The following is a 17,733-nucleotide window of genomic DNA, read 5'->3' on the forward strand; positions in this document are numbered from 1 at the left end:
CGAGTTTCTTTGATTAGAACGAATGAACAAATCACTAATCCTTTGGAATTTCTTTAGCTAATCTGATTATTATTGTTGATTGAGTGACCAAGTATGGAGTAGTAAACTAGAATAAGTCGCATGTTTATTTGATAATTGATCTAGGATTACAAGGGATCGTAAGAAACAAGGATTGTTGATGATGTAACTCTATATTCAATGGTTCACAACCTGAAAATGGCCAATGGCTATAATTTATTCTTTTCAAACTAATGAAATTATCCTTTTCTTTCCAAGAGAATTTCCATATTCTTTTCCCCCCAAAAATTACATTTCCTTTACTATAAATGATAACAAATTTTTTTTTAAAAAAATAGAACACATACTCCGTACTTTGTAGTTAAAATTAACAATAACAGACTTGTCAATGGAAAAGGGTCATACACTGATACACTCATTATATACATGCGCCTCCTCATTAAATTAGGTTACTATCGAGCCTTGAATATACATATGGTCAATACAGTGTGCAGTATGTGCACATGTGATGAATTGTATACTATACATTAATACATTATTGAAATTGAAGATTTTTTATACAACGGTTGTAGACTTACATAGGATATATGCTATTGGAAAAGAACGGAAAAACTAGACTTGATATAATTTGAAAGATTACTCTTCTATAGCCAACAATTTTTAGAACACAATTTTACTTAGGCTTAGCTTTCCAACTCTTACTTTCCTTTTATAGGTATGTCTAAACTAGCACATTTTCATATTCTCTCCAAAAATCATCCAACATCCATTACAAGTTAACTTTCAACATTGGAGAGGAATTTTTGATGAATGGACTTTATACAAACTGTAAAGTATCTATCATTGACTTGATGATAAACTATGCTTAACCAATGAGAAATTGACTTCTTCCAATCATGCAAATTTAATTAAAAATATTTTGACATAGAAAGATAAAACACAATAAAAAGTAGAAGCATTCTAGGCAAACCATATCTTTGTAATGGGATTTAATTTGGCTTTTAACCAACAAAATAAAGTGAAAAAGGAAACTTTGCCTAGCTTGTTAAATTCATTTTTTAATTTTAGTATATATAATTTTTTTAATTATGGTTTTTTTTTAAGTGATGACATTGCTAAATCTTTGATGCCGTTGACCTCATTCTCAACGGCCATGATGAGGCATGTGGTGTTATAGGGAGACAGAATTATAAGCTTTTTTGCAAGCTGAAAAAAAAATTAGAATCTTTTTTTCCTTTTTTCATCTCTTTTTCTTCCAAGAAAAATGGGCCAACTTTTTTTTTTTTTTTTTTTTTTTTTTTTTTTGGAAGTGAAAAAAATGGGCCAACTTTGGAACTACAGTTTAAAAATGATGATTAAAAGTTATCTTTTTTTCACCCTATGATCATTTTATGGTGCTTTTAATTTATTTTTTTTCCAACCTAGCAAAAAAAATCGAAATTAAAATGGGGTTTCTTAAGTTTTGGATAGGCAGACACTCATAATTATTGTATACAGCAAAATTTATAACAAGCATAATCTAAAAAAATTAAAAATGCCGGTTTAAAGGACCTTCAATCATTTTTTGTATTAAAGTATGCTTAATTTTTCAACACCTTAATCATGGAAAATATAATAACATTCAATTAAGATGGGCCTTTTTGTGCATAAAATTATTGGACAGTTTCAAATCTCAATTGGTCAAGTTGATAAGATTGATCATATATTGTTATATGCTGGAAGGCCAAATTTTTAAAAGGAGAGGGGGGGGGGTGAAATAAAGGTTGTGTTTATAATGTTAAGATATGATTTGAGAGAGGGAGAGGTGCTTAAGTCAATATTCTCATACATGGAAAAGGAGATTATGTGTTTGGGGACCATTTTTTATACATAAATGATGATTTTAAGTTATTTATGAATTTCAATGATCAAAAGCACATATTAGTAATTAAATTTCCTCATGCATGACATCTAGATACAGTCTATCCAACATCGACTTCTCTAGATGATAAAAATTGAGCCAAGGACAATTATATAAAAAAAATAGAAACAAATAAATGCGTTGGGACACGTAATTTTTGAAGGAATATAATAAACCCATTCCTTCTGACCACTGATAAATCGTGATCCCATGAGTCCATTGCATGACAGTGCAAGCCCTTGAGACATGACTATGTGAGCAATTCAAACGAGCTACTAATTAACTAATTTTACGATCATCCATTTGATTTAATTAAACTATACGCCGCCGAATGAACTTTCATGCATGCATCATATATTCATTCATCGTACGTACAATATTGCGAATGTAAAAATAGACTAACTAATAAATTTTAGATGTGACCTATACACATGAACAATGCATTTTCATCCGTATGAAGAACTATGCATGCTCTATCTCCTTTTGGAGGAAGTGCCTCGGATGCCCTTGACTCTTCTATAGTCCTATGCTCACATTATTGATTATTATAGTGAAATATGCTCCCAGGTTTTCTTTGGTGGACTTGTAATTGTTATTGTTCGTTTGTATTTTATATATCATTAATAATTCCCTTTATTTTTACCTTTTACTATTATTGGACTAGCATGGACCAATAACCTGTTTGCTACATATTAATCTGGTAACAATCCTGTACAAATTGAATATTTCATACTGTACAAAACAAAATATATACAGCAGTATTGCTAATAAAGGGGAGTCAAATAAAAATAATAATAATTAAAAACATACACGAAAATAAAGTACAATAATTCAATTTTGTCTATATGAAAACACTTTGACTGATTTAGGTGCATTATAATAATTAAAAGTTTAAGATGAAGAAAATGAAGATGCAAATTACGGAGTATAAAATTTCTGGAAGGTTTTTTTAGGAGTGGCGGTCTACATCTTCTAGCTAGCTTGAAAATTAAGAATTGACTTTGTTTTTGCCAATATTTTTCAGTTGATTCAACTGTCTTCTTGTTCTAGCTAGCACATTTCTAAATTAAAGTATGATTTAAATTAGTTGCCTTCATTTAATTAAATTAGTAGCTTTCTTCTTATCTTCTAGAAGAAAGTAGATTCGTCACAATGCAATCTAGCCTCCAATAAAAGTGAATACAAGACAATGCCGCTTTGCTTGTAAAATGATTTGTACTACGTACATAATATGGAGTAGCTAGTTAAACTCGGTTTAGTAATACTACTCGTATCATATGTTAATTTTCTTTTATGTTTCCTCCCTTCTATTATACATACATCCCGTACTCTGCATGCTTAATTTATTTAGTAAAATACATTAAAGATTGATTTGTAAAAAATAAATAATTACTAATTACAATGGAGTTTTCCGTACATTAATGCTCTAAAATGACATGATTTAGAAAACCTAATTAAGAAATTATCGAAAAGCAAAGCAAGGCAGTAAAATTAAAGGGAGCAATATCTACAAATTGTGAGTTGTTGAAGTTACAAATTTTAATATATCTAATAATGATGTTTACTCTCAAATTTGTCTTGAAGAAACAACTTTAGTGTACAAAATCAATGGACATCTAATCTATATGGGGCCAGACAAGCAAACAAAATTAATGAATTTAGTAAAAACAAAAAGAATCCTAGATCTCTTCTTATCCAAAATATATAAAACCTAAAACTTTATATTATCACATTTTATTAATCATATCTCAAAATACGTCCATAAAAATTATATATGCTTTTATATGGTGCAGATTACGATCCATAATGATTCCATGCCCATTCTTTCTTTATTATTTGATACGGTGTCGTATAATACATCTCATTATCTCAATATACATTCTTGCAAACCAGATTTGTATTTTTAATGAATGATGAACTGGAGATTAATGATCCCTGCCAATATCTTTCTACTAATTGTTGATATGGAGTAAACCCCCATCTTAATTATTTACGAAAGAGTAGACATTTGATTATGAGCTTGACCGGTGAACAACCCTAACTATGACTGAATATATACTCCGATCCCTCCATCCCACAAAGTTCCTATATATCATGTAATATAAACCTTATTTTCTAATAAATTCCGTGCATACTTGGTCTAAATTAGGTGCTATAACAAGTTGACACATATTTTTTTAAGAGTGGAAAAGTAAAGGAAAAGTGTGAGTAGGCAAATTTAAACATATATTTTAAAATACAAATCGCAAGATATATAAAAAGCAAAAAATCATAAATGAAATGAGTAATTTGACATCTTAACAAAAACTCACATAACTTTGTTTCATAATGCTCTTAACGTTTTTAAGAAAATTATAGACGTGTGTCACTGTACTGTGTCTTGTTAGATTTAGTTGCTTCAATATGTATTTGTCAAATGTCAAATACATTAATAAATATAAAAACATTAAACGGTAAAGTGTTATGCAGTAAAAAAAACATTATGAAATAAAGGTAACAATAGTAAAATAGTAAATTCGGACAAATGCATATAGTAGTCACTTAACTACGGCTCCCTATTTCCCTAAGACAATGAGCCTTCATCGATCTTGTTTACGGTACGTAGCAAACTTGAAAAAAAGGACGAAGAAAAGAACAAAAGTGTGATATATAAAGGACCATAGTAGCTAGACAAGTCCAAAACTGCGGTCAATAGTGGCCAATAAATGGCAGAGGCTTGGTCATATTAGGAATTATAGAATATTTATCCTATAATTGAAGTGTACCTACATTACATAATATTTAATACGTGTCGAAAAATCGAAAACATCGTACAAAATAATTTAGAAAAAAAAAATTAGGAGAGGCCAAAAAGAGGATGACAAGAATATAAAGAAGTGGTTATGAACCGTTGTAAACTAACAAGAAGAACTGAAGAAGTGATTAAAAATAGGTTTGGTCCCTCAATTGAAAGCATAGAATTAGCATAGGGTATACCTCTATCACTATATTCTACCTTTGCTTGCCCTTAAAACTTAAGAGGTCCCTTATTTTTAAGGTCATTTTCACCATTAATTTGTTTGTCCTTAAATCTTAAGAGGTCCCTTAGTATTTTTAGGTCATTTTCACCATCATGAAAGGTCGAAAAGGAACACAACAAAATAGATACGACCTACCTAGGCCATATATTGAGATAATAGAATGGATCATGTACTTGAAGAGTTTTTTTCAATAAAGATCAAATTAAGATATAGCTAGCTTTGATAGGAATGCGCATTGTATTCAAAGGACCCATTGCCTCTATTCATTTTCATATCTATATCATGTTACATTGAAGAGTTTGTTTTGTATTTTTCCTCCTACATAAGGCTGAAATAATCTTACAAAATCGGTTGCCATCAAATATTAGAAATTCAATACTTATTGACTTAATTTTTAACAACTTCCATCAGACTCATATGTGCAGATTTTAAACGTGATGGGGATGACCTTTTGTTAGAATATATAAACCCACTTTATAATATAAGAATGACTTTCGCGTTAATTATAAGTCTATTTTAACTCAATCTTACGTTGAAGTTTAATTAAGACATTGATATTGATTATTCAGTTATGAAGCCTATAACAACACCATTTAATTACCAATTCAATGCCTTGACATGCCGTGCATGCTCCTTTTGACAATGTTAGTGTGATTGTGAGGAAGGGTTTTTAAGGGGGTCTAATGAACTCACTTAAAAGAAGCCTTGCTTGTTTGGCCACCATATTTTTTGAGTTTGCTTCACAAGGAATTGAGAATTGGTGGTGTAGGTATTTTGTAGTCATATTTCGGGAGTACAAGTATGCTAAAAGTAAAATATACTTGATTTAAAAATATACTTGATTTAAACTTGTACACTTTTCTAAGAATATAAAATTGTTAGTAACAATTTACACAGCAACCAAGAAGATTATTTAAATATCATGTGATCACATTCATAACTACGCAAACATAGTAACAACAACATTATTTTAATTCCTAAGATTACAATAACCTATGAGATGGCCTTATTTAATCTGTTGATTCTTTTCTTGTAGATGCTCTCTTGTATCTTTGACCAAGACACTAATACATGACTTATCTTAATAGTGATCACAATCCTCTTGCTCGAACTAACAAATTTGGTTTACTCACTTCTTGCAGAGATTAATTAGTGGTAGCTATAGGATTCGAACAACTCAATGCTTTCAAATATGTTTTTAAAGAAAATGATATTCGGTATAAAATAATTTTAAGAGTTATAATGAGTTAAAAATGGAGATATTAAACCTGATCAGACATTATTAATATCAATAAATTTATGATTTTATAAATTAATACAAGTATCATATCAGGAAATATATCGAATATTTATTAACAATCTTATGGATCAAATGTTATAGAGTATTATATTATCTCTATAAACAACCTATTAGTTTATTAGGCCCTGTTCTTTTGAGCTACTGTGATCTAGTCTACTCTGCTAAAATCTACTCTGTTTTGCTCTGCTAAGCCATGCTCTACTAAAACTTGCTCTGCTTTGCTATGAAGATCAAAAGAACAGGGTCTTAGCGGGTTATCTTCACTGTATATAAATGTAGCAATGTCGTATTATAACGGGGTTATAATGAAATAAGCAAATTTCAAGACATCCGACAAAAGAATGAGTAATAATTAGGATTAGGATGGGGAATAATGGCAAGTATACCCCTCTATTTACACTATACCTTGTATGTAGGTTAACTGTAACATGATACACTCTACTCTACTCTATTGTTTAACCACCCAAAATTACCACAAATCGAAAATTCCTTGGGTAAAATTCCCAAGACAATGGCGCCCCTCAATGGGCCCCTTGACTGAAGCAACTTTATTCGTATTCCTAAGAAACATCAAATTAATATGGTGGGTGTGATTTTCATGGTCCTTTTCATGGATCCCAATTTTCATTAAGAATCCTACAAACACTGTCGTATTTGTGTTTTTCTTCTTGGGATTATGACGTAAATGTGTGTCATTTGTCATATTCACTTCAACATTAAAACCATTATTAATATCTCGAACCTAAAATACATAACTCATTATAAAATCAATATACTACCTCCGTTAATTTTTAGTTGCAATAAAGGAGTATTATTTGTGAGAAATAAAAAATTCCTTTATTACAACTAAAAATTAACGGAGGTAGTATTTATATGTATAAAACTTGATTGAATTTATCGTATTTAAAATAAATAATATATAATAGAATGTGTTTTAAATATATTTTCCCTTAAGGAATTACCAACATCAAAGTTATTATTTTTCAACCTATCTTATTGTTTAATTAGTATTTATACGATATATAAAATATATAACATGTGTACATGAGGATAGATGTACCTAAGGTACTGTAACACATCGTTATTTTGAACTCGTAAATTTATGAATGTTGCATTGTTCTTCATTTGTTTATCTTGCATTGGTCACAATAATATATACTTACTCCCTCCGTGTTTTAATAAGTGTTACACTTTGACCGGCACATAGTTTTAGGCAATTTAATTGACTTAAATAAAATAAGGGGTAAATGGGGTAGTTGAAGTATTAAAAAATTATAAAAGAAAGATGGTGAGGTTAATAGTTTATTGAAAAATAATGAATGTTAGAGGAAAAAATAATTAAAAAAGTAGTAGTGGGTTTGGGTGGAGACCATGAGAGGAGAGAAATATAATATTAAATTGTAGTTTTTTGCCAAAAAAGAAAGTGTAACACTTATTAAAACACGGCCGCATTTAGGGGTGGCAATCAGGTCGGGTTGGGTCATTTCGGGTTCGAGTCATTTCGGTTTCGGGTCAAAAAACCCCTGACCTAAACCTGACCCATTTAACTTTTCGGGTCAGAAATCCTAACCCTAACCTGATTTATTCGGGTTCAGGTCAACCTGATTTCAACCTGATTTTTTTTAATGAAAAAATTAAGCCAATAATTTGGATTTTTATTCAGATCTGGCAACACATACATTCATCCTTTAATTATTTTTTATAATTTAATACTTAGTATGAAATTGGAATCCACACAGTACACCTTTATACGAGAATTGAAGTTACATTTCCAAAATAAAACAAAATAATGATCCATATGAAGCGTCAAATTCATGAGTCGGTAAACCATGAAACAGCAAAAGCTCAACCTTGCATGTCGTGCAAAACAAAAATAAGAAAAATCAGAGAAACAAAAAAGAAAAAAAAAAGAATGAAAGAAAACTTCGACACAATCATTAAATAAATTGAAAAACAATTACAGAAAAACAAACATACACGAAATATTATTTAAACTAATGACTAAATTCTTATTTTCAAACAATAGAGATTTTCGAACTAAAGAACAACAACAAAAATAAACTATTTAATAACACACACAAAAAAAAACAAAGTAGTAGAAAAATGAAAGTCATATTTTCATTTGATGAAGATCTGGGTTAGAATATTAGTGAAAAACTCATTTAAAGGAAGGAGAGAAGAAATTATGAGAGAGAAGAGAGAAAAAATTATGAGAGAGAAAGTGGAGGTAAGAAAACATGTGACGGTGGCTGGTGGGTAGGGAAATAAATATTAGGGTTTTATTCTTTAGGTAGTACATATATATCTCATACGGAGTACAATATGGATCTGGCCCAAAAACAAAACATGTTTTAATTTTTTTCGGGTCAATTCGGGTTACTTTCGGGTTGAATTTCTCAACCTTAACCTAACCCATTTAAATATCAGGTCGGGTTCGTGTCAACCCATTTAAGTTTTCGTGTCAAAAACCTCAACCCTAACCCGATATTTTCAGGTCGGGTTCGGGTCGTGTTTTCGGGTCGGGTCAATTTTTGCCAGCCCTAGCCGCATTTGATAAGTGTAACACTTATTAAAACACAGAGGGAGTATATAAATTTCTTTGGAATAATTTAAATGAGCAAAATAGAGAGTAGGTCTGGTCAGTTGAGATGGGACGGGTTGGAAGAATGAGTTTAGGTGGGTGGGAATTGGGGAGGAACCAAGACAAAGAATTCTTGAGAGTCTTAGACTAATCTCTTACATAGTTTTGTTGGATCCTTTGATGCAATTTTAAGTTGTTTCTAAGAATTTTTTAGTTCATCTGATTTTGTTTGAATTTAAATTATATCATTTGAACTTGTATTAAGCCCTATTCTTTTAAAATTCTGAACAGAGTATAACAAATTTCAACGGAGCATATTAAATCCGCAGAGCATACCAGCTTTAAAGAACATGGTCTTATTTTATTTAAACTTCAACCTCAATATAAGGCATATGATATAGGAACATATTGTCTAAAATGTTCTAATAATAATTAGACGGAATATAATCAAGCTCAAGATGTACTAGTGGCTCGTGCTTCCCAATAACCATTTAATTTTGCTTAAGAATTGGCTAATCACCATTTGAGGTAAAGATTAGTAAAACTCAAAATTAGTTGGGATGTGAGTGGATCGAGAGAAGAGGCAAAAATGACAGAAGGTGATATCAGAAAATGATCCCTACAAACCCCACAATTGTTACAGTATACTTTATGTTTATGTTATTGAGGGGGTCCACTTGTAATTCCCATTTTATTCCCTATTTTAATTTATAATTAAATAAATAAATAAATTATACAGTCACTTCCCGAGGCGTAGCTCTGGACCAAACCCAAAACCCTTTTATCTAAGAGAAGGTATTGGGTGCGGCTTGCCGCACCAAACAATTCATGCGTCAAGTATATATGATATACACTATTTGATATACGATATGTATTATTTGATAGAGGATATGTACAACTTGTTGGAGGATATATGTTATTTGATAGATGATACGTGCAGTTTGTTGTAGGATATATATTGTTTGTTATATGATATGTAGTATTTGATAGAGGATGTATAATTTATCTTTGGTAGAGGATATATATAATTTATCTTTGATAAAGGATACGTACAGTTTGTTAGAGGATATTATGTAGTATTTGGTGGAGGATATGTGTTAGTTGATAGAGGATACATACAGTTTATTAAAGGATATGTAGTATTTGATGAAGGATATGTAGTATTTGATAGAGGATATGTACAATTTGTTGGAGGATATGTGTTACTAAATAGAGGATACGTAAAGTTTGTTGGAGGATATATATTTATTTGATAGATGATATGTACAATATGTTGGCTTACCTGTTGCTTTTGTTTGCTGATTTCATTCTTTTATTGGCTGATATGCTTCATTTGTTGGTTGATATGCTCAATATGTTAGCTGATATCTGTCTTTTGTTAGCTGATATGTTCCTTTTGTTGGTTGATATACATAATATCACATCCCGTTATCGAGGATATCATCCAACGTATAGATAGATATAATCTAGACAATATAAATTATTTTATAAAAATAATTAAAAGATCAATAATGGCGGAACTAATATTAAAGGTCCCGTACTAAGCTCATGAAGTCATGAGTATAACATGACATGCTCATTTCCCAACCAAAATACATGCATTTGTTATCAAAACGCTCACAATTCAACATACAATCACATAGGACAATCAATTTCAACAATTATACATCACACAAGAAAACCCCTAATCGATTTTTTTGAGCATTTTTCGAAATATCCGATAATCTCAGGCAATTATCAAGCCAATTCAAGCATAAATCATGGACAAATATAATCAACAATCAACGAGTTTCTTGCCGTCAACGATATGATCGCTAATAACAAGGCTGTCAATGGAAACAATAATTGGTATAAACAAAAACCCACTTGACTGACAAAATATTTTATCAGACTGAACTTACGCAATAGTTTGAGTTTCTCTAATCACTAATCAGTAATCACCACTAAAATACCATACTCCTTTCTACGAGTATTATCATCGATTGTTGCTTTGCATTATTTTTATTTTCACCTTGATTCAATCTAATTACAGCTGGCTGCTGAAATTTTACAAGAGTTTCGATAAAACATAAACCTAGATTTTGATGCATGTGTTATTATTTAACTTCTTGTTTGTTGTGTTGTAATTACGACTACTCTATATATAGCCTTTGAATATTATATCTAAATTTTGTAGGATCTAAATTTTTGTGTACATGTATCGATAAATCATTGTAAGAGCTTCACAATGGCTAGCTACATGTATTTGTAGCTAGCAATTGCCACATCATTATTTTCATAGTTAAAATAAGCTACAACATCTAAGCTATAACTTTCACAATGGTTAGCTATATATTTTTGTAATTGAGAATAATAATAATAAACCAAAAATAAAAAAATAAAATAAAATAAACATAAAACAAATACATACAAATATTAAACAAATCAATATAAGTGTATTGGGTGGAGCAAAACCTTGTAGCTCCATGGAACTACAAGGTTTGACCTTAGCTACAACCTTTGTAACTCCACAATGGTGAACATGTAGCTCCAACTATTTATAAATTGTAAGCAGCAAGTCCTTTTCTACTACCATTGTGGATGCTCTAAGTATTTGATGCCACATTTTAATTTATGCATTCATTCTAAAATGTACTTGCTGTGCTTATGCATGGGATAATTTTCTTATGTTGAAAAACAATTTTAGATATATTAGGTTGTTTTTCAAATTATTGGTTGCTTAGTATTAAAATGGCTTGAACCATACCATTTTGTGCCTCCTGTCAAACCAATGTGTTTTTGGTTGGCTAGGTCTAGAATGCCACACGAGTTTTTAAAGGACTGTCCAAGCAAGGCTTGAGAAATGTTGATCATATATACTAGAGGCCATGCGTGCCATTGCCATCTTAGCAAATTATATACAAGTATACTCCATGTAATTCTTTCTATAGGGGGAACTTCTACCGGGGCCAATCAGAGCATGCACCCCCCTAAATTATTTTATTAATTACAGAAGTTATGAAACTTAAATAGCCCTATTTTACTATAAAATGCTGTGGGATAGTGATTAGTTATGAGCAAATGGTTTGAGATTCAAGTTTTGACCCCTTCATACCAAAAATTTTAGCCAAGATCCACCATTGTCCATTGGTTCTTCCGTTTTATTTACCGTAAAGTTTGAACTCAAAAATATAAAGTAAAGAGCGATATCACTTTTCACCACCTAAACCTCATAAATAAAAATATAAAAATAAATTAAATAATTAACCATGTTTTTAACTTTTAACGAGGCTTCATCCATTGGTTAGGCGGTGGTCCCTCACAGGGGGTGGCAGTACTATACTACTATGAGCTCCATAGACGAAGCAGTTGGATGCTGAGCAACACCAAGTTAGAATTTACCTTTTGGCATTTAATGCAATTTTATACATACGATATTACTGTTCTTTCAATACGTACACCTCTAGATTATCTAGAATTATTCTGGTATAATTATATTTTATATACTGTCATTATTCCCTAATCCTTCGAATTTAGTTGTTTTTCACCCGTATCTTGTCACATTAATTTCTTGTAATTTTGCTAATGCACTCAACTATTTTAACCAAAAATTAGAAATTAAAAATTAAAAAAAATTACATAATGTATTTGCACCAGAAAAGGCTAAGGGTGGATAGTGACTTAAGATCTCTGTGATCTTTGCTTTAGTATTTGGACTATGACTATAATGCCTACAAATATTATACTATTGCAAAGTACTCCATACTTAATTGTTATTACCTTAAACATGCATGTATTATAGCCCTTAATTATTTATACAATTCTTCACCTAATGCTTGATCCTTAATTAAATTAACTATCAACTAGATAATCAAGTGCAAAGAATTAAACACGAAAAGTCTTTAAATATTTAACAGACTTCTATGATGAATTAGACAAAATTTAATCAAATGACTTAAGAGAAGGATTGGTAGGTAAGCAAAGTGAAACTTTTAAGGGTTGTTGGTTAAACATTATGTAATTAATTTTTGAAAATTAACGTACTACTCCATAGTTATTTTTTAAGGGTTGTTGGTTAACCATCAATCGCCTAATTATCTTCTATCTTTCTTTCCTTTATCGCCCCATTATTTTCATTAAAATTTAACATGAGATAACTATGGAGTAATAATTAAAAAAATTTCAAATTACAAAATACTAAGTACAATAAAGTTAAAATCTTATGCTAATTAAACTTTATACACATATTTCACAAAAATTTCAAAAAAATTACCAACAAAATTACAACCAGTAACAATGAAATGGACAACACCAAGAGCAAGATATGACACAAGCATTATTAATAAGGGAAGGATCTCCTCGATCCCTTTCATAGCGAGAGACAAAAACAATCGCTAAATTACAAAAAAGGAAAAATCATAATCCACTTTTGGTCCCTTTTTTCCCTCTCCTCTTTTACTCATTTCTTTCCTTTCTTCTTTTTTTATAAAACCCCTTCTTTCTTCTTTTTTTGCATTTCAATCTTCAATTCTTTGCTCTTCTACTTCACTTAGCTCAAACAACACTCTGTTTTCTAATTAACACTGTGAAATCAGCAATACCCAGTTTCCATTTTCATCTCTAAATTTGCAGGAAAATTATTTAATCTGTTTTTGTTGAGGAAAATTAGAAATTTAGCTTTTTTCTGAGTTCAGAAAAGCTCTGAAATCAGAAATTACTACTTGGGTGTTTCTTCTGTTCCTAAATTTGTTTGGTGAAAAAAGTTTCCTTTTTTGGGTTTTTACTGGCAAGTTTTGATCTTTTAGTGGGTAATTTTATAGCAGTAAAATGATTGATTTATAGCAGGAGAAAGATTGAGATTTGAGAAAGAAGAAGAGAAAATCTTTGAAAAGAAGATTTCTTTGATTTTTTTTGGAGAAGGTAAAAAATAAAGATGGGGTTGGAAATTGGTGAATCATATGTTAAGAAGACACTCAGGAATTTATGCTTGAGCCATGGTTGGTCTTATGGTGTTTTTTGGCGTTTTGATCCGCAGAATCATATGTAAGTTCATATATATATGTATATATATATATATTTTTTTTTTTACTATTTATAAATTATAATTGCTGCAAAAAATTATAAAAAATGAGGGTTAATGTTAAATTTCATTTGATTTCAAGTGTGACAATTAGTTAAACAAATTTGATTTTCTAGTATAAATTATATTACAATTTTGGGTTATTGTTGTGTTACCTAAAAACACATCCAAAAAAAGAAAAGGAAAAAAGAAGTTAATTATACAGTTATACTGCATCTTAGTACTCCTAAACTGAGGAAATTTCAGTTATTATAAAGTTCATTTATGCTAATGAAGTGGGGTTGGTTACTTTGGACCAATTTTTTAAAATGTAGATGTTTACAACTTTTCCTTTAATTTCACTATAATAGTAAGACAAATTTATTAATAAACTGACAACATGTTACTAAAATTTGTGATTTGAGTAATATGCAAGTAGTCTAAATTAATTTGTAATAAAAATTAATGAGGGTGGTTGATTTGATCTGAATGACTGAAGCCAAATTTGGAAATTTTGTGTTTATCAGATTGTTAACTGTGGAAGATGCTTACTATGAGAATCATGTTGCTAGTGTAATGGATAGTGTGCCTTTGCAAGTCCACATGTTTGGTGAAGGGTAAGTTGTGTATAGTTTTTCATAACTTGTGGCTTAATTTTCGAGTTTTCGAGTTTCATAGTGTATTTGATTTGTATAATGGCTGGTCTAATCTTGATAAAATGGTTTCTTCAGTGTAATTGGTGAAGCTGCATTCGACGGGAAACATAGATGGATGTTTGTAAATGGTTTAACAGATCATTGCAAACTAAATCTCCAGTTTTCAGCTGGAATTAAGGTATTTTCTTTTGGGTTCAATCTGTCCTGCATAATGCAAATCATATTAGCATTCTGTAATTGATTAGTTATATTTATAGATTGTTTTCATCGTTTTCTCAGACAGTTGCAGTTATTCCAGTGGAAATGCGAGGTGTGGTACAATTTGGGTCTACGAAAGAGGTTAGTACTGGTGCTGCAGAGGAACTTGCTTTGTGCCGTTTTTACATGGTATATATATTCTGTTAGTCTGTGGTAGTGTGGTTGCTAAACGTATGTGCTGATTTTTCTGTGGTAGGTTTTTGAAACACCAGAGATCTTGGATCAAGCAAGGAAGTGTCTTCGAGATAGTGTTTATTTTGCTGGGGTAGCAGGAAGTAATACTTTGTTGTCTAATTCTGATGCCAATGGCCAAAAAGGGCTATTAGCTTCGGTCATCTCATCCCAAAGTTCCTTTTGTGATGATGTGTCTACGCCTTGGGCAAATAGCATTGAAGGTTGTTCGTTGTTCGATTCCTTACCATTTTCTGGAGAGGTGTTTGGAGAGCAATTTGAGCCTGCTCTTCTTCCAGCTTCTGCACTTGATACATGCCAAGCGGATGATCTTTCACAGTGGCTTGCTGATACATCAAAACTGTGTGTAACTGGATTTGATCTAGAAGCTATGCTTGCTGATGATATGTCATCGGATCTGTGTGGAGGCAACCTATTTTCTAACATCCAAGGAAAACAACTAACTTTCCCTTCGCAAAGTTCTTTGACTAACGCGTTAGATTTTGGCTGTGGAGAGTTGGGTGATGTTGTCAATGCTGTTGAAGACAAGGTTAACACCTTGCCTATTGATGATGGTATGAGTTTCTCTGAATGCATCTCAGGGGTTAGAGGCAATTCAACTGCTGCACCAAGAAAAGGGTTGTTCACTGAGCTAGGTTTGGAGTATCTTTTAAAAGATGGTTCTAGCAGTAGTTCTACCCCTAGATCTTGCATAGAAGATCAATGGCCGTCATCCAAAAAGAGGAAAACTGAAGCCTATCAACCGGTCAATAACCAATTGCAGCAAACTTACCATTCTTGGGGAGTAAAAATGATGCAGCCTACAAGTACTAGTGGCCATAAAATGCAGGATTTTGGATCCTTAAAAGACTGCATGGATAAAGCACAGGGAAGGTTGTGGATTGATGAAAGCTATAGCATGGATGCCAAGAGCTGCGTCAGTGCTGTTAATACACAAAGTAAGAGGACTGAGGAACCTCCAAAGGCCACCAAGAAAAGAGCGAGGCCTGGAGAAAGTACGCGTCCAAGGCCCAAAGACCGACAGTTAATTGCTGATCGAATCAAAGACTTGAGAGATCTTATCCCTAATGGTGCAAAGGTATACTACTTTCTGTTTGTGTCATCTCTTGTTATTCCTAAGATACTCCCCTGAATATTGCTGAATGCTGATGATGATGTTGATACTTGATATTGCAGCTGAGCATTGATTCTTTGCTGAACCGCACCATCAAACACATGCTTTTCTTGCAAAATTTGAACAAGCATGCACGCAAACTCAAACAAGTCGATGAATCAAAGGTTGGTGATATTTTTGCTGAAATAATGTACACTTTTGACAGTTGATTAAAACATGCTCTGACAAATTACTGCTGGTTTTGAATTTTCAGTTAAATGGCCAGGATAACGGCCTAATAGGAAGTTCAACCTCAGTTTCTTCGGGTGGTAGTGGTAGGCGTAATGCTACTTGGGCATACGAAGTTGGAGGTTCAAACCTCCTTTGCCCAATTATAGTAGAGGATCTTAATGAACCTGGTCAAATGCTCATTGAGGTGCGATCTTGATGGCAATGCTGATTATTTCACTTCCATTTCATTGTATATAAAAGAACTCTAGGTTAAACAATTTTAATTCCATCGTGTAGATGCTATGTGAAGAACGGGGATACTTCCTAGAGATAGCTGATGCAGTTCGGGGTTTTGGCTTAACCATACTCAAGGGAGTCATGGAAATGAGAAACGACAAAATATGGGCACACTTCACTGTTGAGGTACATCTTTTCATCTAAGTCATTCCATATACAACTTCAAGTAATTAGTAACCTGTCAGTAATTTTCATTAATCTTATTAAAGGACGAATGTATATTTAAATGTGCAGGGAAACAAGCATGTAACGAGAATGGATGTGTTCGTGTCTCTTATGCAGCTTTTGCAAGGCACAAACACAAGTGAAGTTCTGAACACAACCTGTGAGGCCGCTAACATTGTCACCAATGCAGCTCCATTTTGGGGTGACTTCCAGCAGCATGTTGTGCCACTTCCAATTTAATCGTAACTAGACTTTAACAGAATCTGCTTGGATTTGGTTTATGTATAGAGATCTAGGAATTTAACCAAAGTTCACGCTAGCGCAAAGAAGAGCATCACAAAGTGTATTGCTTCTCCTCCCCTGCAAGTTACTGCTCGCTCTCACTACGAGTATCATGGCGAATCAGGCAAAGTAGAACTGAAAAATAGCTTCAGCGAAAACGGCCAGATTATCACATCTGTGAACTCAGCTAGTTATTTTTCCTGTTCAATTTTGTTGGGTCTTGTGGGTAAATTGTTATTAGTGATTAACCTGTTTATATCTTTGGGCTTATTGCAGATGTAGCTTACTATATAGTGTGTTAGAAAAGTATTACTTGGTATACTTAGGGCTGACCTTTGAGGCTCTTGCATGTTTTGCCTCTCATTATTTTTGTAGTTAAGTTGGCAATTGAATGGAAGATCAATCTCTCTCTCATCTCTCGATTTCTCGCTCTTCGTTGTTTGTTAACATGCATGTTCTTTGCATAAGCTTTGTTATTCTTCTGATCATGAAGTTGTACTCAACTTTTATCAGTTAAAGAACAAAGATAGAAAACCACAAGTTCAGCAGTCCCAAAGTCTTAGGTTAAACTTCCAGGATATTTGATTGCTTTCAATGGTATGAACGACAGAAATAAAGACTCGCAGTGGAATCAATAGTAGAATTGTGTTAGCTTTTATAATTTCTATTTATCATTTGGTTGGGAGTGAGGTTGGTAAGGAC

General features: G+C 32.0%; 1 protein-coding gene across 1 annotated transcript; it reads left to right on the forward strand.

Annotated features, from left to right (window-relative positions):
- The first annotated feature begins 13,151 nt into the window (after positions 1-13,151).
- On the forward strand, positions 13,152-17,445 carry LOC110732279 (transcription factor bHLH157-like). Its single transcript, XM_021912194.1, has 9 exons — positions 13,152-13,841; positions 14,385-14,474; positions 14,589-14,691; positions 14,793-14,852; positions 14,968-16,041; positions 16,140-16,241; positions 16,331-16,492; positions 16,585-16,710; positions 16,819-17,445. Exons 1-9 carry the CDS (start codon positions 13,732-13,734, stop codon positions 16,987-16,989), a joined length of 1,998 nt encoding a protein of 665 aa, XP_021767886.1. The 5' UTR covers positions 13,152-13,731; the 3' UTR covers positions 16,990-17,445.
- Positions 17,446-17,733: the final 288 nt, after the last annotated feature.

The sequence above is a fragment of the Chenopodium quinoa genome, unplaced genomic scaffold, assembly GCF_001683475.1.
Source record: "Chenopodium quinoa cultivar QQ74 unplaced genomic scaffold, ASM168347v1, whole genome shotgun sequence".
Taxonomy (NCBI): Eukaryota; Viridiplantae; Streptophyta; class Magnoliopsida; order Caryophyllales; family Amaranthaceae; genus Chenopodium; species Chenopodium quinoa.

What these genes read in the sequence shown, in the direction of transcription:
- LOC110732279 (XM_021912194.1), top strand. Translation starts at nt 13,732, where the DNA reads ATGGGGTTGGAAATTGGTGAATCATATGTTAAGAAGACACTCAGGAAT. An exon ending in AATTTGGGTCTACGAAAGAG is followed by an intron (nt 14,853 to 14,967) that starts GTTAGTACTGGT and finishes TTTCTGTGGTAG; the next exon opens with GTTTTTGAAACACCAGAGAT. An exon ending in TTATCCCTAATGGTGCAAAG is followed by an intron (nt 16,042 to 16,139) that starts GTATACTACTTT and finishes TTGATATTGCAG; the next exon opens with CTGAGCATTGATTCTTTGCT.